Source organism: Orbicella franksi, chromosome 6, assembly GCF_964199315.1.
Source record: "Orbicella franksi chromosome 6, jaOrbFran1.1, whole genome shotgun sequence".
NCBI classification, from domain to species: Eukaryota; Metazoa; Cnidaria; class Anthozoa; order Scleractinia; family Merulinidae; genus Orbicella; species Orbicella franksi.
This window is the reverse complement of record NC_138150.1, coordinates 3,169,679-3,187,842: the sequence shown is the minus strand read 5'-3', so window position 1 is coordinate 3,187,842 and position 18,164 is coordinate 3,169,679. Positions and strand designations below refer to the sequence as shown.

The following is an 18,164-nucleotide window of genomic DNA, read 5'->3' as shown; positions in this document are numbered from 1 at the left end:
GCTCGCATTTTCTGTTCACTTGTTGATGTGATTAGGAAGGTTAAGTTTCATACGAAAAAAGCTTTTTTGTAAGGAAATGAAATCGTTGAATATTCGAGAAAATGTCACTACGCGACAGTCTGCTTTTTGGTCCTTTACAATTGATCATGCGACGCTATCACTCAGATCAGAATTAGCAAACAGTGAAAATTACAGATTTTTTTTACAGGGATGAGAAAAGAAGGAATAAAAATGCATGTTGTTCCCTTCTATCTCACGCGACGTTAAAATTTACACTATAAGCTTCTTATGTATCTTCCATAACAAAAATACCGATTATCATTACTTGTACCCGAAGAACTCGTTATTTGTTCCGCTGTAAAGAACTGTATAAAACGACGGTATTCTATATTGCGCGGGATTTCAACAGAAAGTTGGATTTTCCACTTATAAATGTCACTCTATGACATTTTATTTTGTAACACTGCTCCGGCTGAACCTTAGCAAAATACAAAGAGAAGCTAGGTTTCAAAAACAACGAACACCCTTTCTCCTATCCCCACCCCCTCCCCGAGAACGGTTCCCAGAAATGCCCCTCGTCCCCTGGGGTATTCACTGGCGTTCAAATCCAAGATGGCGACTATGAAGACTGATGCACGAACTTTCTAGAGACAGTAGATGGTTTTATTATTAGCTAAGGTGTTAACGACGTTAAAATATCATTTCAAAAGGTAAACTATACTACTTTGGTATACTAGTTTGAATAATTCACCTGAGTAAGGTTTCGTACTTGAATAAATCAGTTTAAGATGTCTAGCCTTAGGCGGATGGAAAGGAAATATTTTGTCAGATTAAATCATATAAAAAAAAAAATGTCTAAGAAACCAGTTTTTGTGAGATTAAATTTTGTCAACAAATAGTTCGCCAAGAAAACATTTCAACAACGAAAACTCTAAACTCTCGCAAAAATGAGTTTCGCTACCACTCAAAATCAAACTCGATGGACCGAATTAGTAATTAGCTAGGCTTTTACTAGCTTCCAATTCCAGAGTAGTCATAGGGAAAATTCACTAAAATAACTATGAAACTTGATAGGCTAATTTCACTTTTTCAAATATCGTATAAAATTTGCATATACCCGTAAGCTAAGAACGAGTTCTATTATTAACGTCAGTTGAAAGATTAAACGGTAATAGGAAAAAATAACACCTACATCGTGCAAGCAACTGATGAACGACCCGGCATAACAACTGAATTGTAAAGGGAACGCTTTTATGAAAGTTACTTTTCCTTCAATTCTGTGTGGGCAGTAGTAATTAATTATTCGGTTTTGAAAAGCCAGGCAGGGTTTGTTTGCGAACCAAATCACCAATGTCGCTACAAACAGACAGTTTCTTTCATTAAATTCAGTTGAAACCCCTTCAAGTTGACTCATTACATAGATCATAAAGGTAATTCTACGGAGCTCGCAAGTTTTCGGATAATCACTCAATAGAAACTTCAGTTTTCATTTGGATATTCATTGACTATTGCATCGTCATTGATATTCAGTTTTGACGGGGTTTTGACTAGGCCATGTATAATTATCTGTTGTTATGTCTTACCTGAAATTACCGACTGATGAACGAGAGATAACACGACACTCGTGATAACCCACGGTAACAGTCATTTTGCATTCTGTTTGATTTGCTCACTCCAGCAGTTCAAATTCTCATTTTAACTGTCAAAGACATAATCTTCTTAAGAGACTACACCACTGAGTTATAAAGACAAAAAATAAGAAAATGATACTCTCAGCTACAGTTTTTTTTTTTTTCGGTTAAAGAAGAACTAAGCCTTATTTGATTTTTGGTAACGTTTTGTGATAACTTAACCGGTCTTTGACTAATATAGACAACGACCTTGCATGAAGGCTCCTCTTCGTCATATTCTGAGTCTTGCATGTTCAAAGTTTGAGAAAAGCCCGGAAACTCTTCTTGTTTCCTCTTATTGTTATTGTGATCTTCAACTTAACAACACCACTTCGAGATAACACTTCGAGCAGTTTTTCTAAACTGAGCTCTGTAAACCGTGTAAATAAAAGGGTTAAAACAAGATTGTATAAATAAGAAAAGAAAACAGATTCGGAAGAACAGTGGACTCGATAAGACAGAGTCCGGAGAATCGAACACATAGCTAAAATTATGCACCGCTTTGGGCAGCCAAGATATTACAAATGTTAAAACGACTAAAACACAAGACGTAGTCCCCTTTATCAGTCTGGAAATTTCCTTCAGATCTCGCGTTAGTTCGCTCGGGCATGACGTAACGTCAGTCTTGCGAGTGGCTTTTTTATGCTGGTGGATTTTGCGGATTATCTGAATGTTTACCGCCAAAATTACGGTCTGGAAGAGAATAACGGGCACGATCACTACGGCCACATCGTACAACTTGACTGTAAGATGCCGGCGTTCTTCGCCCTGCGCCGAATGGTGCCAGAAGTTCCGTGTGACGGCTACCACAACAGGTATCAGCCACACGAACGTTAAGATAGCTCCAACTCTGAGCCTGGTCATCTTCACTCCATACTGTAGCGGCCGCAGAATGGCGAGGTATCGATCATAGGATATAGCGCACGTGTTTAACATCGTAGCGGTCAAAGCAAAGTCTCTGGCCTTCCTCAAAAGCCAGCAATACGGAGTTAAAAAGTGTGAGCAGTCTCGAAAACAGTGCACGGTGTAAAATGGCACGATAAGCAACGCCATCAGCATGTCAGAAACTGACAGGCTCAACAGGAAAATATTCATAAAGTTGCGACGTAGTTTCTTGGAGGCTAGAAAGACCAAACACACGAAGGAGTTTCCGAAAAACATTACGACGCCAACAAGTGCATAGGAAATCAAAAAAGTCATCTCTTGCACCCTGTTGCAGGTATAAGCTTCGTCATCTGTGAATGAAGCATTATCGCATTGGTTATGGGCCGCCATGTTGTCAGTCATTGCACCAATTCTCGCCAAATTTAGAAGACGTTAACTGAAGCAGACAGTTCAGGATTATAGCGTTCAGAGGGCGACCTTTGCGGTAAACATTAAAACAAAGAAACTTTTACTGCCCCACTGACAATCTAATCGATGTGCTGTGATCCGTTGAACACGAGATGGCTACATTTCGAGCTCAAGAGAGTCATACAAAACCACGGAGATGTGTGCTTATTGAAAAATATCCGGCTAGAAAATGTTTGTTATACTTTCCTTTCTTTGACGCAGACTGGTTATTTTTCTACCATCAAAAGATGACTGGCTAAGCCCATAGTATTACAAACACTTGTCACTATTGTTTGATCACTCAGACGAGGGTGGTGTCTAAATATAGATCTACATTATAGGGAAGTTTAATTACGAGAAGCGTCGATAGCGCTCGTCTCGAATAATATAAACAATATAATCAGATTCAAATGCCGTGTGTTTCTTCCTCCAACCCTCTCTCTTAATTAAACGCCGTTAGGAGCGAACTGTGTATTTCGCTTTAAGCCGTTGAAAAATGTATCCTGTATACCGTTAATTCGTTATTTCACGTGATTCAAACAGATATTCAAACGCTTCTAATCATTTTAAGGCGCATTACAGGTCAAAGACGATTACTGCTCACCATAAAATACTGTTTTCTTAACAGTTTTCAGTTCTCGCATTTATTTTGTTGATGGACTTGGATGTCTATTTGACAAATACGTTTCTTCTTACACAAGGTTAATTTTGCATAATAGAGTGCGAGTAGAATAAAGCAAATAGTAAGAGGAACAGAGCAGAGAGAGATAAACGAAAGTGGTAGTTAAAAGCTGCTGAAGTGTCTTCGATTCTTTGATCACCTCTTACTGTGTCTCCGCCGAGAAATTATATATTCCTACAATATTTGAACTCAATATATGTAAAAGGAAAGCGATCGATGAGGCGAAACGGACCAGCTGCAAATAAGTTCTCTTGCACGAGACCGGAAGTAATAAATGATGCTATCTTAAATGGTAATAACACGCCAAGATTCGAGAGCCGCTAATTTTTATTTCGATTTTCAATTTTAGTTTCAATTTCAGTCTTAGGCCGAAACACAAAAATACTGATGAACAACGAAGCGAAGTTAAAAGTACTTTATAAAAAATGGTGAAAGTTAGGTACCGTACACAGTTATCGGAATAAATAAACAAAAAACAGCAATGGGTTGTTAATTAAACTAGAGAAACAAGCATTGAAGGAATACAATATAGAGCGCCTAACAGCTTCCTGCTGGACTGCCTCATTTCCGTTAAGAAAAACTGATCAAAGTAGAGAAAAAAATGTAACCTCAATTACACGAGGGAGGAAACTCAAAAGCAATATCAATAACGTTTGATTTTGGCAAACATTATAACAAGGTTTGGTTCCAAATTTATTTCAACGAAAAATTTGCTGTTGTATTTTGCGCGCGCGCCAGAGGTGAGAGCCTGCGGTAAAAAAACTTTCGTATTCTGGGCAAAATCCCTCGGCATGTGGTGTGCATCAGGAAACATACAACTAAAACGCCGATATTTTCACTGTTTTATAAACTTCAGGCGGCAAATGTGCTTGTGACGTACAGCAAGGGTGAGCAAATAATCTCAAGTTTTGTCCAGAGCATCAAGTTGCCGGATGAACCATATATAGCAACAACTTTACTCCCTAACCTCTAAATTACGATGCAAACAAACTTCAGCCGGCAAATTTGTTTGTGACTCACAGCGAGGGTGGGCAATATCTCATTTTCTTCTCCCGGTCATCGATGAACTATAAAAGCAACTTTAATCTCTAACCTTCAAATTAGGATCCAAACATGCAGTATTTTCACTGTTATATAACCTTCACGCGGCAAATTTGTTTGTGACGCACAGCGAGGGTGGGCAAATATCTCAATTTTTTTCCTTCTCCCGATCATTGATGAACTATACAGATAACTTTAAACCCTAACCTTCAAATTTTTTCTCAGAATAGACAATGACGTACGGACCCGTTCGTTTTTCCGGCTCCTAAGCTCTAAGCAATTTTAACTGAAGCGTAAAATTGATTCGATAGCTCTTGTATAGGATAACTGATTTTTTTCACGAAAAACGGAGGAAAAACAGTCAGTGTATCTTCACATATAGGTACAAAATCTTTTATTTTGATTGATCTGGCAACATGTGACATGCATGTTCCATTTATTGAAGAAACATCTTAAGGTGGCTCGATGGGATTTTTGAGTAACGATACCGTTCAACTTTGAGCGACAAGAGCACCAGCATAATCAAACCAACAGAAAATCGAAAGTTACTGCTGTACTAGAGAAAGATGGAAGTTTCGAATGGGGTACACTTCACCCAGGATCTGCGTTACCATAGCAACGAAATAACGTCATACCCCGTTTTACATAAGACCGGATAACTTCCATCAGGGATTATTTTGGAAATACGACGTCGGGATCTCGGACTTGACATAGTTGTCTTGACGATGGCAAGATTTTAAAAAAATCTATAACCGGAGCGTTTTCGAGAAAATTAAGAGTGAAGTTTCAAGGTCTCAAAATACAAAAAACGAAGCTGTTTCAATGTTATTGCAAACTATGTCCACAAGACTTGACTAAATGGTATTCTGGTCTTAAATGAATCTTATGACATCTAATTACCTCTAGTGAAAATCCCAGAGAAATCGCTCAGTTTGACTTTCAGAAACGGTGGCTTGAATATCAACTGGTGTGGGGTGTTATTTTGCTTTTTATCACAAATTGCCCCTAAAATTATTGAATTGGGCGGGAATTAAAAAGAACACTCGATGAATTTTTTTAAATACTTGGCCCTCAATGAGATTAATCCGTATTCAACGTAAACCCGGAGTTTCAAATTTATTGAAGCATTTTAAGACCGCTTATTTTCAGCGTCAACTCAGTAAAATATTGCACTGATTTTCATCCATGTTGCTTGTTGTCTTCATTATAATTTTCTTTTGTCTCGAATCACCATGCTATTGTACATTAATTTTCTTTAAATTGGGACGCCCTTTCAATAGGTTAATTATATGTCGTGGCAAATTTGTGTGCATGCGACGGCCTTCACTTACTGTCAGTAAATACAGAGATTGTGCTGGATTTTAATGGCCACTTAAGAGGCGTTTAATTGACAAGAATCACTAACAAGTTGTGAGTACAAAAGCGCACTGTTATGACGAAATTGTAAATAACTATAACATTTCAACTCAGTAAAAATTAGGTGGGGGCAGGGGGTGGGGGCAAATTACGACCTCACAAAAATAAAAACAAGATTAGAAAACAACCGAGGAGGCGTTGTGGTGGGCGGTGGGACAAAATGAGAAGCGATAGACTTTCACTTTCGCTGGGATGTGCTCGCTGAGCTTGATCGAAGAAAAAGGGAAAGAACTTACGTGTCGTAGCCATTACATAGCTGATGATTCTCCACGTGACAGATAAAAGAGCGTCTAATAAACCGCAGTGGCTACCCAGAAAAATGCTTATCACAATGCCGCTCCCTAGCTGTTATCTACTGATAAGCTTGTCTTTGGTCCCAACATAAATAACATTTTCTTTTTTCAAATCTAAACACATACCAGGCATTTTAAACCGAGAATGTGATTTACTGTCTCACAGGTAGACAAATTCAAGCTTCTTGCGCCACAGGCAGACGTTCAACCCACCCCGGTTCATAGCAGCCTACTACCGCAGAATTGGAAGCTAACTTAAAACGCTTTATGCACTCTGCTACATCACCGGGGTCACGCAAAACGTATGAACAAGCATGGAATCATTTCTGAGGTTTTTCCACCAGATACTGTGGCACAGTTTTCCCACAGCTTCCACAGAGTGTCAGTGATATAGTACTTTTTGTGGCCAAGAAATTGGCACCTTCTATCATTTCGACTTACATTTTCGCCTTGAGCTAAGTACATAAAATTGGATCTTTCTCTGATCCCACCAAAGCATTTGTTGTACAAAAGATCACGACTGCTCAAAGCAGGCTCTGCTCGAAACCGGACAAACGGTTGCCTATCACTCGCTCTCAATATTACATAAATTGGTGCTGGCTTTAAGTCACACCATCACGCCCGCCTATCAGATTTTATTATTCCAAACAATGTTTCTCGTGGCTTTTATGGAGTTTTTCGAGTGGGTGAACTCATGATCAAGACCCCTGAGCGACGACAAAACAAAGGAAAGTCGGGCCCTACTGGTACGAGTTCCTTTGTTTTGGAAGTCCCATTGTTAACCTACGTGTAGCCGCAGGATCCGGTCACATGGTACGGAATAAATTATGCTGGGACGCAAGTTACACAATGGGATAGCCTACGTGTAGCCGTACCCACCCCCCGAGGAAAAACGCCTATTCTGTCCTGTTGAATTGCCGGATGAGAGGATCCAATTCTGGTCCACTTTTTTGGCTCAGCCGTCAAAACGGAGGTCTTAACGCGGCAGCTCAAAGGAGCCCTTGCTTTTTGTGATTTACACTGTTTCAGTGAGAAATCGCACTCTTTTCGTATTGGTGCAGCTAGTCTGGCAGCGGAAAACGGCATGTCTGACGCGCAGATTCGAGGTCTTGGTCGTTGGAAATCCGATGCACTTTTAAGTTATACATACGATCGCCAACTGCGTGGGCAAATTAGGCTCGTTTTCGGTTATTGCAGCCATGAGCTGGTAACCGTTTATAACGACCAAATAGTCAGTTCTCGACAGGCATGGGCTGGAGAACTGCCGGGTGTTCACAAAGAAATTTTTCTTAAGGTCTGTATCATTCAGAGTTATCGGCTCTCGGCAGGCTTGGGCTGAAGAGACGATTTTATTTGTGTTCTTATTATACAGACCGGAAACACGTCAGAGATTGGCCTGGTGTTTCTGATGTATTGCCTGACGTACTTTTTGTCCTTCTTGGGCTTTTTTCGTAGGTTAGGGTTTTTACGTTTTACTCAATGCCTGTAGGAATAATCGGCTCTCGGCAGGCATGGGCTAGAAAGCCGACTACCATCGGAGGTTGCCTGGCTTATTTTTAATTCTTAAACTCGCCATTTGTTTTTGTGCTTGGTGTGCGTACTCGGCCTTGGTGGGGTTTGCCACAGAATGTGGCTGTTGGCGTAATTTGCTTCCACCCAGTTTTTCCTGAGTTGAAATGCCATAGTGATTTATAATTTCGTTATAACAGTGTGCTATTGTAATCACAACTTGTTAGTGATTGCCAATTAAACGCCAATTAAGTGGCCATTAAAATCCAGAACGATCTCTGTATTTATTGATTATAAGTGAAGGCCGTCGCATGCACACAACATTGCTACGACGCATAATTAACCTGTAGAAAGGGCGTCCTAATGTAAAGGCCAACATTATGTAATGAAAGGAACATAATGGGATATTTGAGACAATTTAGCACGAGTCTGCGAACTAACTGAGACCATAACTTCTGGTTCACGGGAGGCCTGTTTGTTTATAATAACGACCACAGCGTGATTGTCCGAAAAGAAAACAATGCAATGATTACACATAATGGCGCCCCAAATCTCATTTGCCAAAACAACGGGAAAAAGCTCTAGTATGGTTATATTCAGAGATTTCCAAATATCCGACCAATGTCCGAAAAACCAACGTTTGCCTAAGACTGCGAGGTAGCCTAGAGAGCTCGCCGAGTCTGTATAAAGTTAAATGTTACCAGATGTGAGCCACTTCGCAGATAAGAAAAACAATTTCCCGTTAGTTGAGGTCGTTGAGCCATAACAAAATGTCCTCCTTCACTCTCTCGTGAGACGAATGTGATGATAAGGCTTACGCACACCTTTAGTCAGATCAATCATTCTAATCTTCTTTTGTCTCGAATCACCATGCTATTGTACCTTAACTTTCTGTATATCATGAATTCATAAAACGCGCGATTTTTTTTTTTTTAATTTTTTTTAATGCTTTTATTGTCTTACAAACATCACTTACACCTAAACACGCAGTGTGACCAAGGGCATAGGTCTTAAGTCATTCAATCAACAACAACCATGACAAGAAAATAAAACAAAGCGAAGCAAAATAGAAATTGATAAAACTGACTCCGTTTGCCTTATCTGCGTTGCACAATAAGACGCCAGTTATTCTCAAGGACCGAAACTTTCTTTAGACTGCAATGATAAGAAAACAAAGTGGCTATGAGCCACTCAACTTGGAAAATGGATCGCCTGTAAACAGTGACAATTTTGATGCCACTGACTTGAGGTTTTAATCCGTAGGTTAAGTTAAAGTTAAGGCCCACTGGCATTGTTACGAAATAGTGCAAAACGCAACGGTAAGAGAATACACGAGGAGATGTAACACTGTTGAAAACATTCATGAAGTTATCGGTCCGAGCGACCGACTTATCCTTGTCCGAAAGACCGAGACAATTATAAAGAAAGTACCGCTTCTTGTCCGATCACCAAAGCCAGTAATAATACTCATTTTCATTCCTCTCATTTCATTTTTTTCGTTCTCTATTTTCCAAGCCAGTCTCAGTGATTTTTTTCTCTCATTGTTACCTCTTCTCATCTTAGAAATTTAAAAAAAAATGCGTTCAGCTTAGAGTCACTATACTACAAGGAGAGCACCTTTCCAAGGCGATATTAAAGACTACAGAACTCCCAGCCTTGCGTAATGTCGTTTCTTCTATTTATCAACTATTTGTTCCTCATTTCGCCGTGCCCGTATTTATTTACAATATCGTATATATAAACAGCGGAACACGTCGTTCGAATTCTCCTCAATTCTCTTGACTGTTGATCGTCTAAAAAATTTAATCACGGCTTGAATCATTGGAATATTCATACAGCTCGTCAATTTTGTGACTTTCAATGTCTCTTTTTTGGGGGGCAATCGAGTATGGTTAAACCTGTATGAGCGGGCACCTTCGGGAAATGAGCTATTTATATAATTACAGGTAGCTTCTATTTATAAAACCTACGTGCGAAAATCTATTCAATGTAGAGCATTTCTGCGGTAAGATAATGAGTACTTGCGTCAGAAATTCAAAGAAGAACTAACCTGACATGGTGCAAGCGACTGTAAAACGGCCTTAAACGGCGGATGTTTGAAACCCGGGGGGCAACTCGCGGGAACCTTTATTGAACAGTGGCTAGTAATCGAACCTATTTCGTTTTAAGGTCTAATGAAGCTCGAGCAACTCTTATACTAGTCTCCTTTACAAGATAAATTCAAATTTTCCCGACGAGAATCCCTGACCTTTTTATATGGGAGTTTCCCCCCCCCCCCGGGGTTTCAAATGTCTAAGAGGACGTGAAGGAGTGGAGGGGTGGAGGGGTGGAGGGGTGGAGGAGTGGAGAAGTGGAGGAGTGGAGGAGTGAGGGAGTGAGGGAGTGAGGGAGTGAGGGAGTGAGGGAGTGAGGGAGTGAGGGAGTGAGGGAGTGAGGGAGTGAGGGAGTGAGGGAGTGAGGGAGTGAAGGAGTGAAGGAGTGAAGGAGTGAGGGAGTGAAGGAGTGAAGGAGTGAAGGAGTGAAGGAGTGAAGGAGTGAAGGAGTGAAGGAGTGAAGGAGTGAAGGAGTGAAGGAGTGAAGGAGTGAAGGGGTGAAGGAGTGAAGGAGTGAAGGAGTGAAGGAGTGAAGGAGTGAAGGAGTGAAGGAGTGAAGGAGTGAAGGAGTGAAGGAGTGAAGGAGTGAAGGAGTGAAGGAGTGAAGGAATGAAGGAGTGAAGGAGTGAAGGAGTGAAGGAGTGAAGGAGTGAAGGAGTGAAGGAGTGAAGGAGTGAAGGAGTGAAGGAGTGAAGGAGTGAAGGAGTGAAGGAGTGAAGGAGTGAAGGAGTGAAGGAGTGAAGGAGTGAAGGAGTGAAGGAGTGAAGGAGTGAAGGAGTGAGGGAGTGAGGGAGTGAAGGAGTGAGGGAGTGAAGGAGTGAAGGAGTGAAGGAGTGAGGGAGTGAAGGAGTGAGGGAGTGAGGGAGTGAGGGAGTGAGGGAGTGAAGGAGTGAAGGAGTGAAGGAGTGAAGGAGTGAGGGAGTGAAGGAGTGAGGGAGTGAGGGAATGAGGGAGTGAAGGAGTGAAGGAGTGAAGGAGTGAGGGAGTGAAGGAGTGAGGGAGTGAGGGAATGAGGGAGTGAAGGAGTGAAGGAGTGAAGGAGTGAAGGAGTGAAGGAATGAAGGAGTGAAGGAGTGAAGGAGTGAAGGAGTGAAGGAGTGAAGGAGTGAAGGAGTGAAGGAGTGAAGGAGTGAAGGAGTGAAGGAGTGAAGGAGTGAAGGAGTGAAGGAGTGAAGGAGTGAAGGAGTGAAGGAGTGAAGGAGTGAAGGAGTGAGGGAGGGAAGGAGTGAAGGAGTGAAGGAGTGAAAGAGTGAAGGAGTCAAGGAGTCAAGGAGTCAAGGAGTGAAGGAGTGAAGGAGTGAAGGAGTGAAGGAGTCAAGGAGTGAAGGAGTGAAGGAATGAAGGAGTCAAGGAGTCAAGGAGTGAAGGAGTCAAGGAGTGAAGGAGTGAAGGAGTGAAGGAGTGAAGGAGTGAAGGAGTGAAGGAGTGAAGGAGTGAAGGAGTGAAGGAGTGAAGGAGTGAAGGAGTGAAGGAGTGAAGGAGTGAAGGAATGAAGGAGTGAAGGAGTGAAGGAGTGAAGGAGTGAAGGAGTGAAGGAGTGAAGGAGTGAAGGAGTGAAGGAATGAAGGAGTGAAGGAGTGAAGGAGTGAAGGAGTGAAGGAGTGAAGGAGTGAAGGAGTGAGGGAGTGAGGGAGTGAGGGAGTGAAGGAGTGAGGGAGTGAAGGAGTGAAGGAGTGAAGGAGTGAGGGAGTGAGGGAGTGAGGGAGTGAGGGAGTGAGGGAGTGAGGGAGTGAGGGAGTGAGGGAGTGAGGGAGTGAGGGAGTGAAGGAGTGAAGGAGTGAAGGAGTGAAGGAGTGAAGGAGTGAGGGAGTGAAGGAGTGAGGGAGTGAGGGAATGAGGGAGTGAAGGAGTGAAGGAGTGAAGGAGTGAAGGAGTGAGGGAGTGAAGGAGTGAGGGAGTGAAGGAGTGAAGGAGTGAAGGAGTGAAGGAATGAAGGAATGAAGGAGTGAAGGAGTGAAGGAGTGAAGGAGTGAAGGAGTGAAGGAGTGAAGGAGTGAAGGAGTGGAGGAGTGAAGGAGTGAAGGAGTGAAGGAGTGAAGGAGTGAAGGAGTGAAGGAATGAAGGAGTGAAGGAGTGAAGGAGTGAAGGAGTGAAGGAGTGAAGGAGTGAAGGAGTGAAGGAGTGGAGGAGTGAAGGAGTGAAGGAGTGAAGGAGTGAAGGAGTGAAGGAGTGAAGGAATGAAGGAGTGAAGGAGTGAAGGAGTGAAGGAGTGAAGGAGTGAAGGAGTGAAGGAGTGAAGGAGTGAAGGAGTGAAGGAGTGAAGGAGTGAAGGAGTGAAGGAGTGAAGGAGTGAAGGAGTGAGGGAGTGAAGGAGTGAAGGAGTGAAGGAGTGAGGGAGTGAAGGAGTGAAGGAGTGAAGGAGTGAGGGAGTGAGGGAGTGAGGGAGTGAGGGAGTGAGGGAGTGAGGGAGTGAGGGAGTGAGGGAGTGAAGGAGTGAAGGAGTGAAGGAGTGAAGGAGTGAGGGAGTGAGGGAATGAGGGAGTGAAGGAGTGAAGGAGTGAAGGAGTGAAGGAGTGAAGGAATGAAGGAGTGAAGGAGTGAAGGAGTGAAGGAGTGAAGGAGTGAAGGAGTGAAGGAGTGAAGGAGTGAAGGAGTGAAGGAGTGAAGGAGTGAAGGAGTGAAGGAGTGAAGGAGTGAAGGAGTGAAGGAGTGAGGGAGGGAAGGAGTGAAGGAGTGAAGGAGTGAAAGAGTGAAGGAGTGAAGGAGTGAAGGAGTGAAGGAGTGAAGGAGTGAAGGAGTGAAGGAGTGAAGGAGTGAAGGAGTGAAGGAGTGAAGGAGTGAAGGAGTGAAGGAGTGAAGGAGTGAAGGAGTGAAGGAGTGAAGGAGTGAAGGAGTGAAGGAGTGAAGGAGTGAAGGAGTGAAGGAGTGAAGGAGTGAAGGAGTGAAGGAGTGAAGGAGTGAAGGAGTGAAGGAGTGAAGGAGTGAAGGAGTGAAGGAGTGAAGGAGTGAAGGAGTGAAGGAGTGAAGGAGTGAAGGAGTGAAGGAGTGAAGGAATGAAGGAGTGAAGGAGTGAAGGAGTGAGGGAGTGAGGGAGTGAAGGAGTGAGGGAGTGAAGGAGTGAAGGAGTGAAGGAGTGAGGGAGTGAGGGAGTGAGGGAGTGAAGGAATGAAGGAGTGAAGGAGTGAAGGAGTGAAGGAGTGAGGGAGTGAAGGAGTGAGGGAGTGAGGGAATGAGGGAGTGAAGGAGTGAAGGAGTGAAGGAGTGAAGGAGTGAGGGAGTGAAGGAGTGAGGGAGTGAGGGAATGAGGGAATGAAGGAGTGAAGGAGTGAAGGAGTGAAGGAGTGAAGGAGTGAAGGAGTGAAGGAGTGAAGGAGTGAAGGAGTGAAGGAGTGAAGGAGTGAAGGAGTGAAGGAGTGAAGGAGTGAGGGAGGGAAGGAGTGAAGGAGTGAAGGAGTGAAAGAGTGAAGGAGTGAAGGAGTGAAGGAGTGAAGGAGTGAAGGAGTGAAGGAGTGAAGGAGTGAAGGAGTGAAGGAGTGAAGGAGTGAAGGAGTGAAGGAGTGAAGGAGTAACAGTAATAGTAATAGTAATAGTATATCTTTATTGCGCCTTACCCTCCAAAGGGAGGTATTGGTCTAGTTTTAATAAAGATTTCTACGTTAACTTATAACAATACAAAATAATATTTATCATATCCGTATACCATAAATTGGGAAACTCATAGTGCATGTTACTTTTGTGAATTGAGAATCTCTTTTCTTTTTTGAAACATTAAATGGATATATTTACCAATTATTTTAGATGTAACCGTGTTTTCTGCTCTAAGTAAATACTTCGTCTTCTCATTATCACTTTAAACTGGGGTAATGGGTGTCAGCGTTTGAAATATGTGAGTGCAGCTCACGTCTTAATGTGGTATACCCCCGACAATACATCAAGAAATGCTGTTCATGTTCTATGCAATTAATTTTCTTTGCATACGAAACATGTTCGCTCTTCTACTGGGATTAATGCTCCTCTATTTTCATATTTGCCAGTTTGTATTCGTAATGGATGACATCCTAATCTAAGCCTTGCATTGTCAGGCTAATTCTGTGTGCTGGCTTTGTAATTAATGTCAGGTAGTTTTCAAATTGATAATTATTTTTAACTTTCTTTTGTGTAAACTTCTCTCTTGAACTTGTTGATGATCTATTCTGGGTTTCAAGCCAGCTCTGTAAATATTGATTCTTGAGTGTTTTCTTTATAACTAATCGTGCATTCTTGATGTTTGCTGGTTGCTGGCTCTTTTATTTTACACTTTTTATTGATTGCTTCATTCTGTTGAATGTCAAAGAATGTTGTATGTTTTGTTGCATATTGAAATTCTTCTCGTGACAAAACGTTGTTAGTGGAATGCTTCAATCTTTGCCAGTAGCTGAAGATTGATGCTTTTATGTCGATGCTTAAAAGGTACCGCCCAAGCTCTGCTCTGCTCTGAAGGAGTGAAGAAGTGAAGGAGTGAAGGAGTGAAGGAATGAAGGAGTGGAGGAGTGAAAGAGTGAAGGAGTGATGGAGTGAAATTGCTTCACCACTACAACTTGGAAAATAATAATATTTTCCAAGTTAAAAACGAATCATAAAAGCCGACGTTTCCGTGTCATTACGACGCCATTGTCAAGGCAAGGAATGAAAATTCTGCGGTGTCAGAATTGATATAAGGACAAAGCGAAATAAAATTACACGAATACTTAAGCTCGTTAAGAGACTAATGGCACGAATACAGTAATTGTATTCTTTAGGGAACATTGCGCTGTTGTGGATACATCAGTGAATTCCAGTTCTCCCCTCCCCCGAGCAATAATGGGGCATTTTCTCACACCTTCGATCCCGGGGGTCGGGCATTAACTTTCCACTAAATTACGCCAGGGCTTTCGACCATCTCTCTTTTTTCACCATATAGCGTTACAACCAAATCAGCCAAATCACTGGCAAATACGGTACATTAAGCATTGGGGGTCAAGGGGAAACAAGACTCAATGTTTCCCATGGGGCCAGTCGTTAAGTGTTTTGTTATACTTCCCAACACAAAAATTATGTTCCGGCCGGCACACAAATTTGCCGTGGTTTCAAGGTGCACGACCTGATCACGAACGAGTCGAAAGTTTAAGTTGTTGTTTCCCTAGGGAGTAAGTGACTTTTGTTCGTCCCAGAGAGTTAGTAAGTTTTGATCCATGACACGTGACACGTTCTCCTCTAATTTTATTAAATCGAGAGAGATAACATCTTTCCCTTTCTCGACACGTCAGTTACAAAAGATGCAGACGGTCTTCCCTCTACCACGGTGTACAGGAAACCAACACACACTGACCAATACCTAGCCTACCACCCACACCATCCTCAGTCAGTGAAGCGTGATATTGTGAAGTGCTTTTAGAGTCGTGCTGAACACCTCATAACGAAGCCTTCAGCTATCGCTGAATAAAAGAAACACTTGTCATATGTACTTGTTTCTAATGGATACCCTTCCTCGTTTGTACAGAAGCTCGCGAAAACAACAAGAACGACAGCTAACCAAGAACCCACGCAGGAATTTAAATCAACTGCGGTTTTACCCTATAGTAAAGGTGTATCAGAGGTTCTCCGCCGCTGCCTACAACAACAAGGCGTGCTCAGTCTTTAAATCTGACACAACTCTTAGCTCCTACTTAGTGCGACTTAAAGACACCCTTGAGCCAACAAAACAAGACGGTGTTATTTATAAGATTCCTTGCGAATGCGGTAAAGTGTACATCGGAGAAACAGGGAGAGCTATGCGAGAGAGGATAAAAGAACATGACAGAGACATACGGCTTGCTCGCACGCAAATCTCCGCAATTTCAGAGCACGCCAACGAGACGGGGTATCTACCCATTTGGCACAAAGTCAAGTTGACTGATCGCGACCCTCACTGGTACACACAAAGGGCCAAGGAAGCTATCCATGTAAGACTTCATCCAAATAACATCAATAGAGATACTGTAGAGGAATCGAAATTCCTGAAGCATGAATACCTACAATCAAAATAAAAGGCACTACAGCCGGTCAGTTACAATGCGGACCTTTGAGGCAACAGCGTCATAAAGTCGGAATAATAATGAGAATCGAAACGCACCAATAGCAGTGAACCAACGTGTTACAAATGGCGACATGCAACAATCGACCCCATCGCCTGATGAAGACTGGCAGTATAACAGTCGAAACGTCGCGATCAGCATCTCTAAGTGACTCCATCGTGAAACAAACGAGTAACATTCATCTGTCTTATCTTACACAATGATGAATAATAGACATATCTTTAATGACATTTAACACTTTGTTTCTTAAAAAAATGCTAATTGCCCGGGGGGTGGGGGACATGGGCGCAGCTACGACTGACTGACGCATAATCCTCCAGTAAAATTACTGAGTGATTGCACTATGTATAATTTTAGATAGTAAAAGTACTGATAACCGGTGACTGTATTGTTAAAGTGGCATGATATTAAGTAAAATTACTAGCTTTTAGTCGTATGATCGTTAGTTAATTGCTGACATTCAGTAATTTCCAAATTTAAGTCCCACGCATCCACGCTACGCAGGAGAAATTTGAACACGGCGTTTTCACTCTGAAAACGCCTGAAATATTTTCCGTCCACACTACGCCGGAGAAATTAAAAAACGTAGCAATCACCGGTCATTTTGGATTTGTGTTTGAGTAAACCTCCGACAGGGAAATCACATAATTATCGTGATGCCATCGGTTTTTTTTTTTTTTCTTTTTTTTTGAAAAGCTCCGTTTTCAAAATGTTTTCAGTCCACTCGAAAACGAAAAGCCGACATTTTCAAATTCCTCTGGTTTGAAGACCATTTTCGAAAATCTCCGTTTTCGTCATGGATTAGTGTGGACAGTAGGCCTAACCGTGGAAATAATCCTGCGTTTTCAAATTCTTTCGGAGTAGAGTGGACAGAAAACACTTGATGCGTTTTCAGAGTGAAACCTCCGTTTTCAAATTCCTTTGGAGTAGTGAGAACGGGGCCTTGCTTCATACTGCCAACATGGCAAAAGATCTTATTTACATTTCTTTACAAACGTTCTGAAATGTTCATTTTGTAATTGATTTCTAGTAGTTATTCAAACTTGTGTAAACATTCAGTGCAACGTTCTTTGTTTACTTAGCTGATGCAATGATTGCAAGATCGTGAGTATAAACATGCATAGCGGACTTAAAACTGTACCGTTCGATTTACGCCGAGAAGAAGAATAAACTGTGATGATCTCACATCCAACAAGCGCGAGTGGAATAATTGTTTTATTAAAAACTCCCCCGAAATGTAGAAAACTGAAAGCCCAAAAATTGCGCATAGGATTTCCATATTTGTAGAGCATGGTATTATTGCTCTATATATATACCATGATGGATAACCCAATGAAAACTCTTGAACTGCATCATCCAATGATCTAGTTTTTAATAAAAAAAAATTTAAAAAAAAGCAATAAAGACCAACTTGGAACTGGAAATTAGACTCGATAGGAGCCCAGGTACTTGTGTAATTTAACTTCGCTTTGTCCTTACACAAATTTTGGTGGACAATATCTGACACCGCAGAATTTTGCACTCATCTTGACAATGGCGTCACGATGACACCGCAACGTCGTTTCTAATCACCGGTTTTTGATTGTCACTGTATTTCCAAAGCTTTAATAATTATTCTTTAGATTATAAGAAAATGAAGCTAAAGAAAAGGCAGTAGAGCATTTTAATTACACGCAGCTGAGGAGGGTTAAGATGGATTAATCTTTTGTTGCGCGTTCCTTGAGACATTGATCAAATCATCGCATTCTGTAAAGGCTGCATCAGTATTCCATTTTTCTGTGTCCAAACACCAAATTGCAAAAGCAAGTCTATGTTTTAATACGTCCTTTTGCGATATATCACATTTTTTAAACCTCGTCTGTCAGAGAACAAAAAACTCCACATCCTAAAACAAATATCGACTTCGCATTAAATGCGGCTGTGTTTATTATATAGAATTTTCATTTACTCTGACTGATGAAGTACAAATTGCAAATCCTGCTTGAATTAAAATTTTGCGTGGGTGCGCGAGCATCGATTGGTTGAGTTTCACCGCCAAGAGCTCTCTATTTACCTTTAGCGATAGCAGTTGCGATAAGGACATCTGCATATGTACG

General features: G+C 41.8%; 1 protein-coding gene across 1 annotated transcript; it reads right to left on the bottom strand.

The window, feature by feature from the left end:
- Positions 1 to 1,988: 1,988 nt before the first annotated feature.
- On the bottom strand, positions 1,989 to 3,093 carry LOC145491585 (neuromedin-U receptor 2-like). Its single transcript, XM_081470828.1, has one exon. The coding sequence runs from the start codon at positions 2,955 to 2,957 to the stop codon at positions 1,989 to 1,991; it is 969 nt and encodes a 322-aa protein (XP_081326954.1). The 5' UTR covers positions 2,958 to 3,093.
- Between the last annotated feature and the right edge of the window lie 15,071 nt (positions 3,094 to 18,164).

Excerpts from the sequence above, each read along its gene's own strand:
- LOC145491585 (XM_081470828.1), bottom strand. The coding sequence starts at position 2,957 with ATGACTGACAACATGGCGGCCCATAACCAATGCGATAATGCTTCATTC.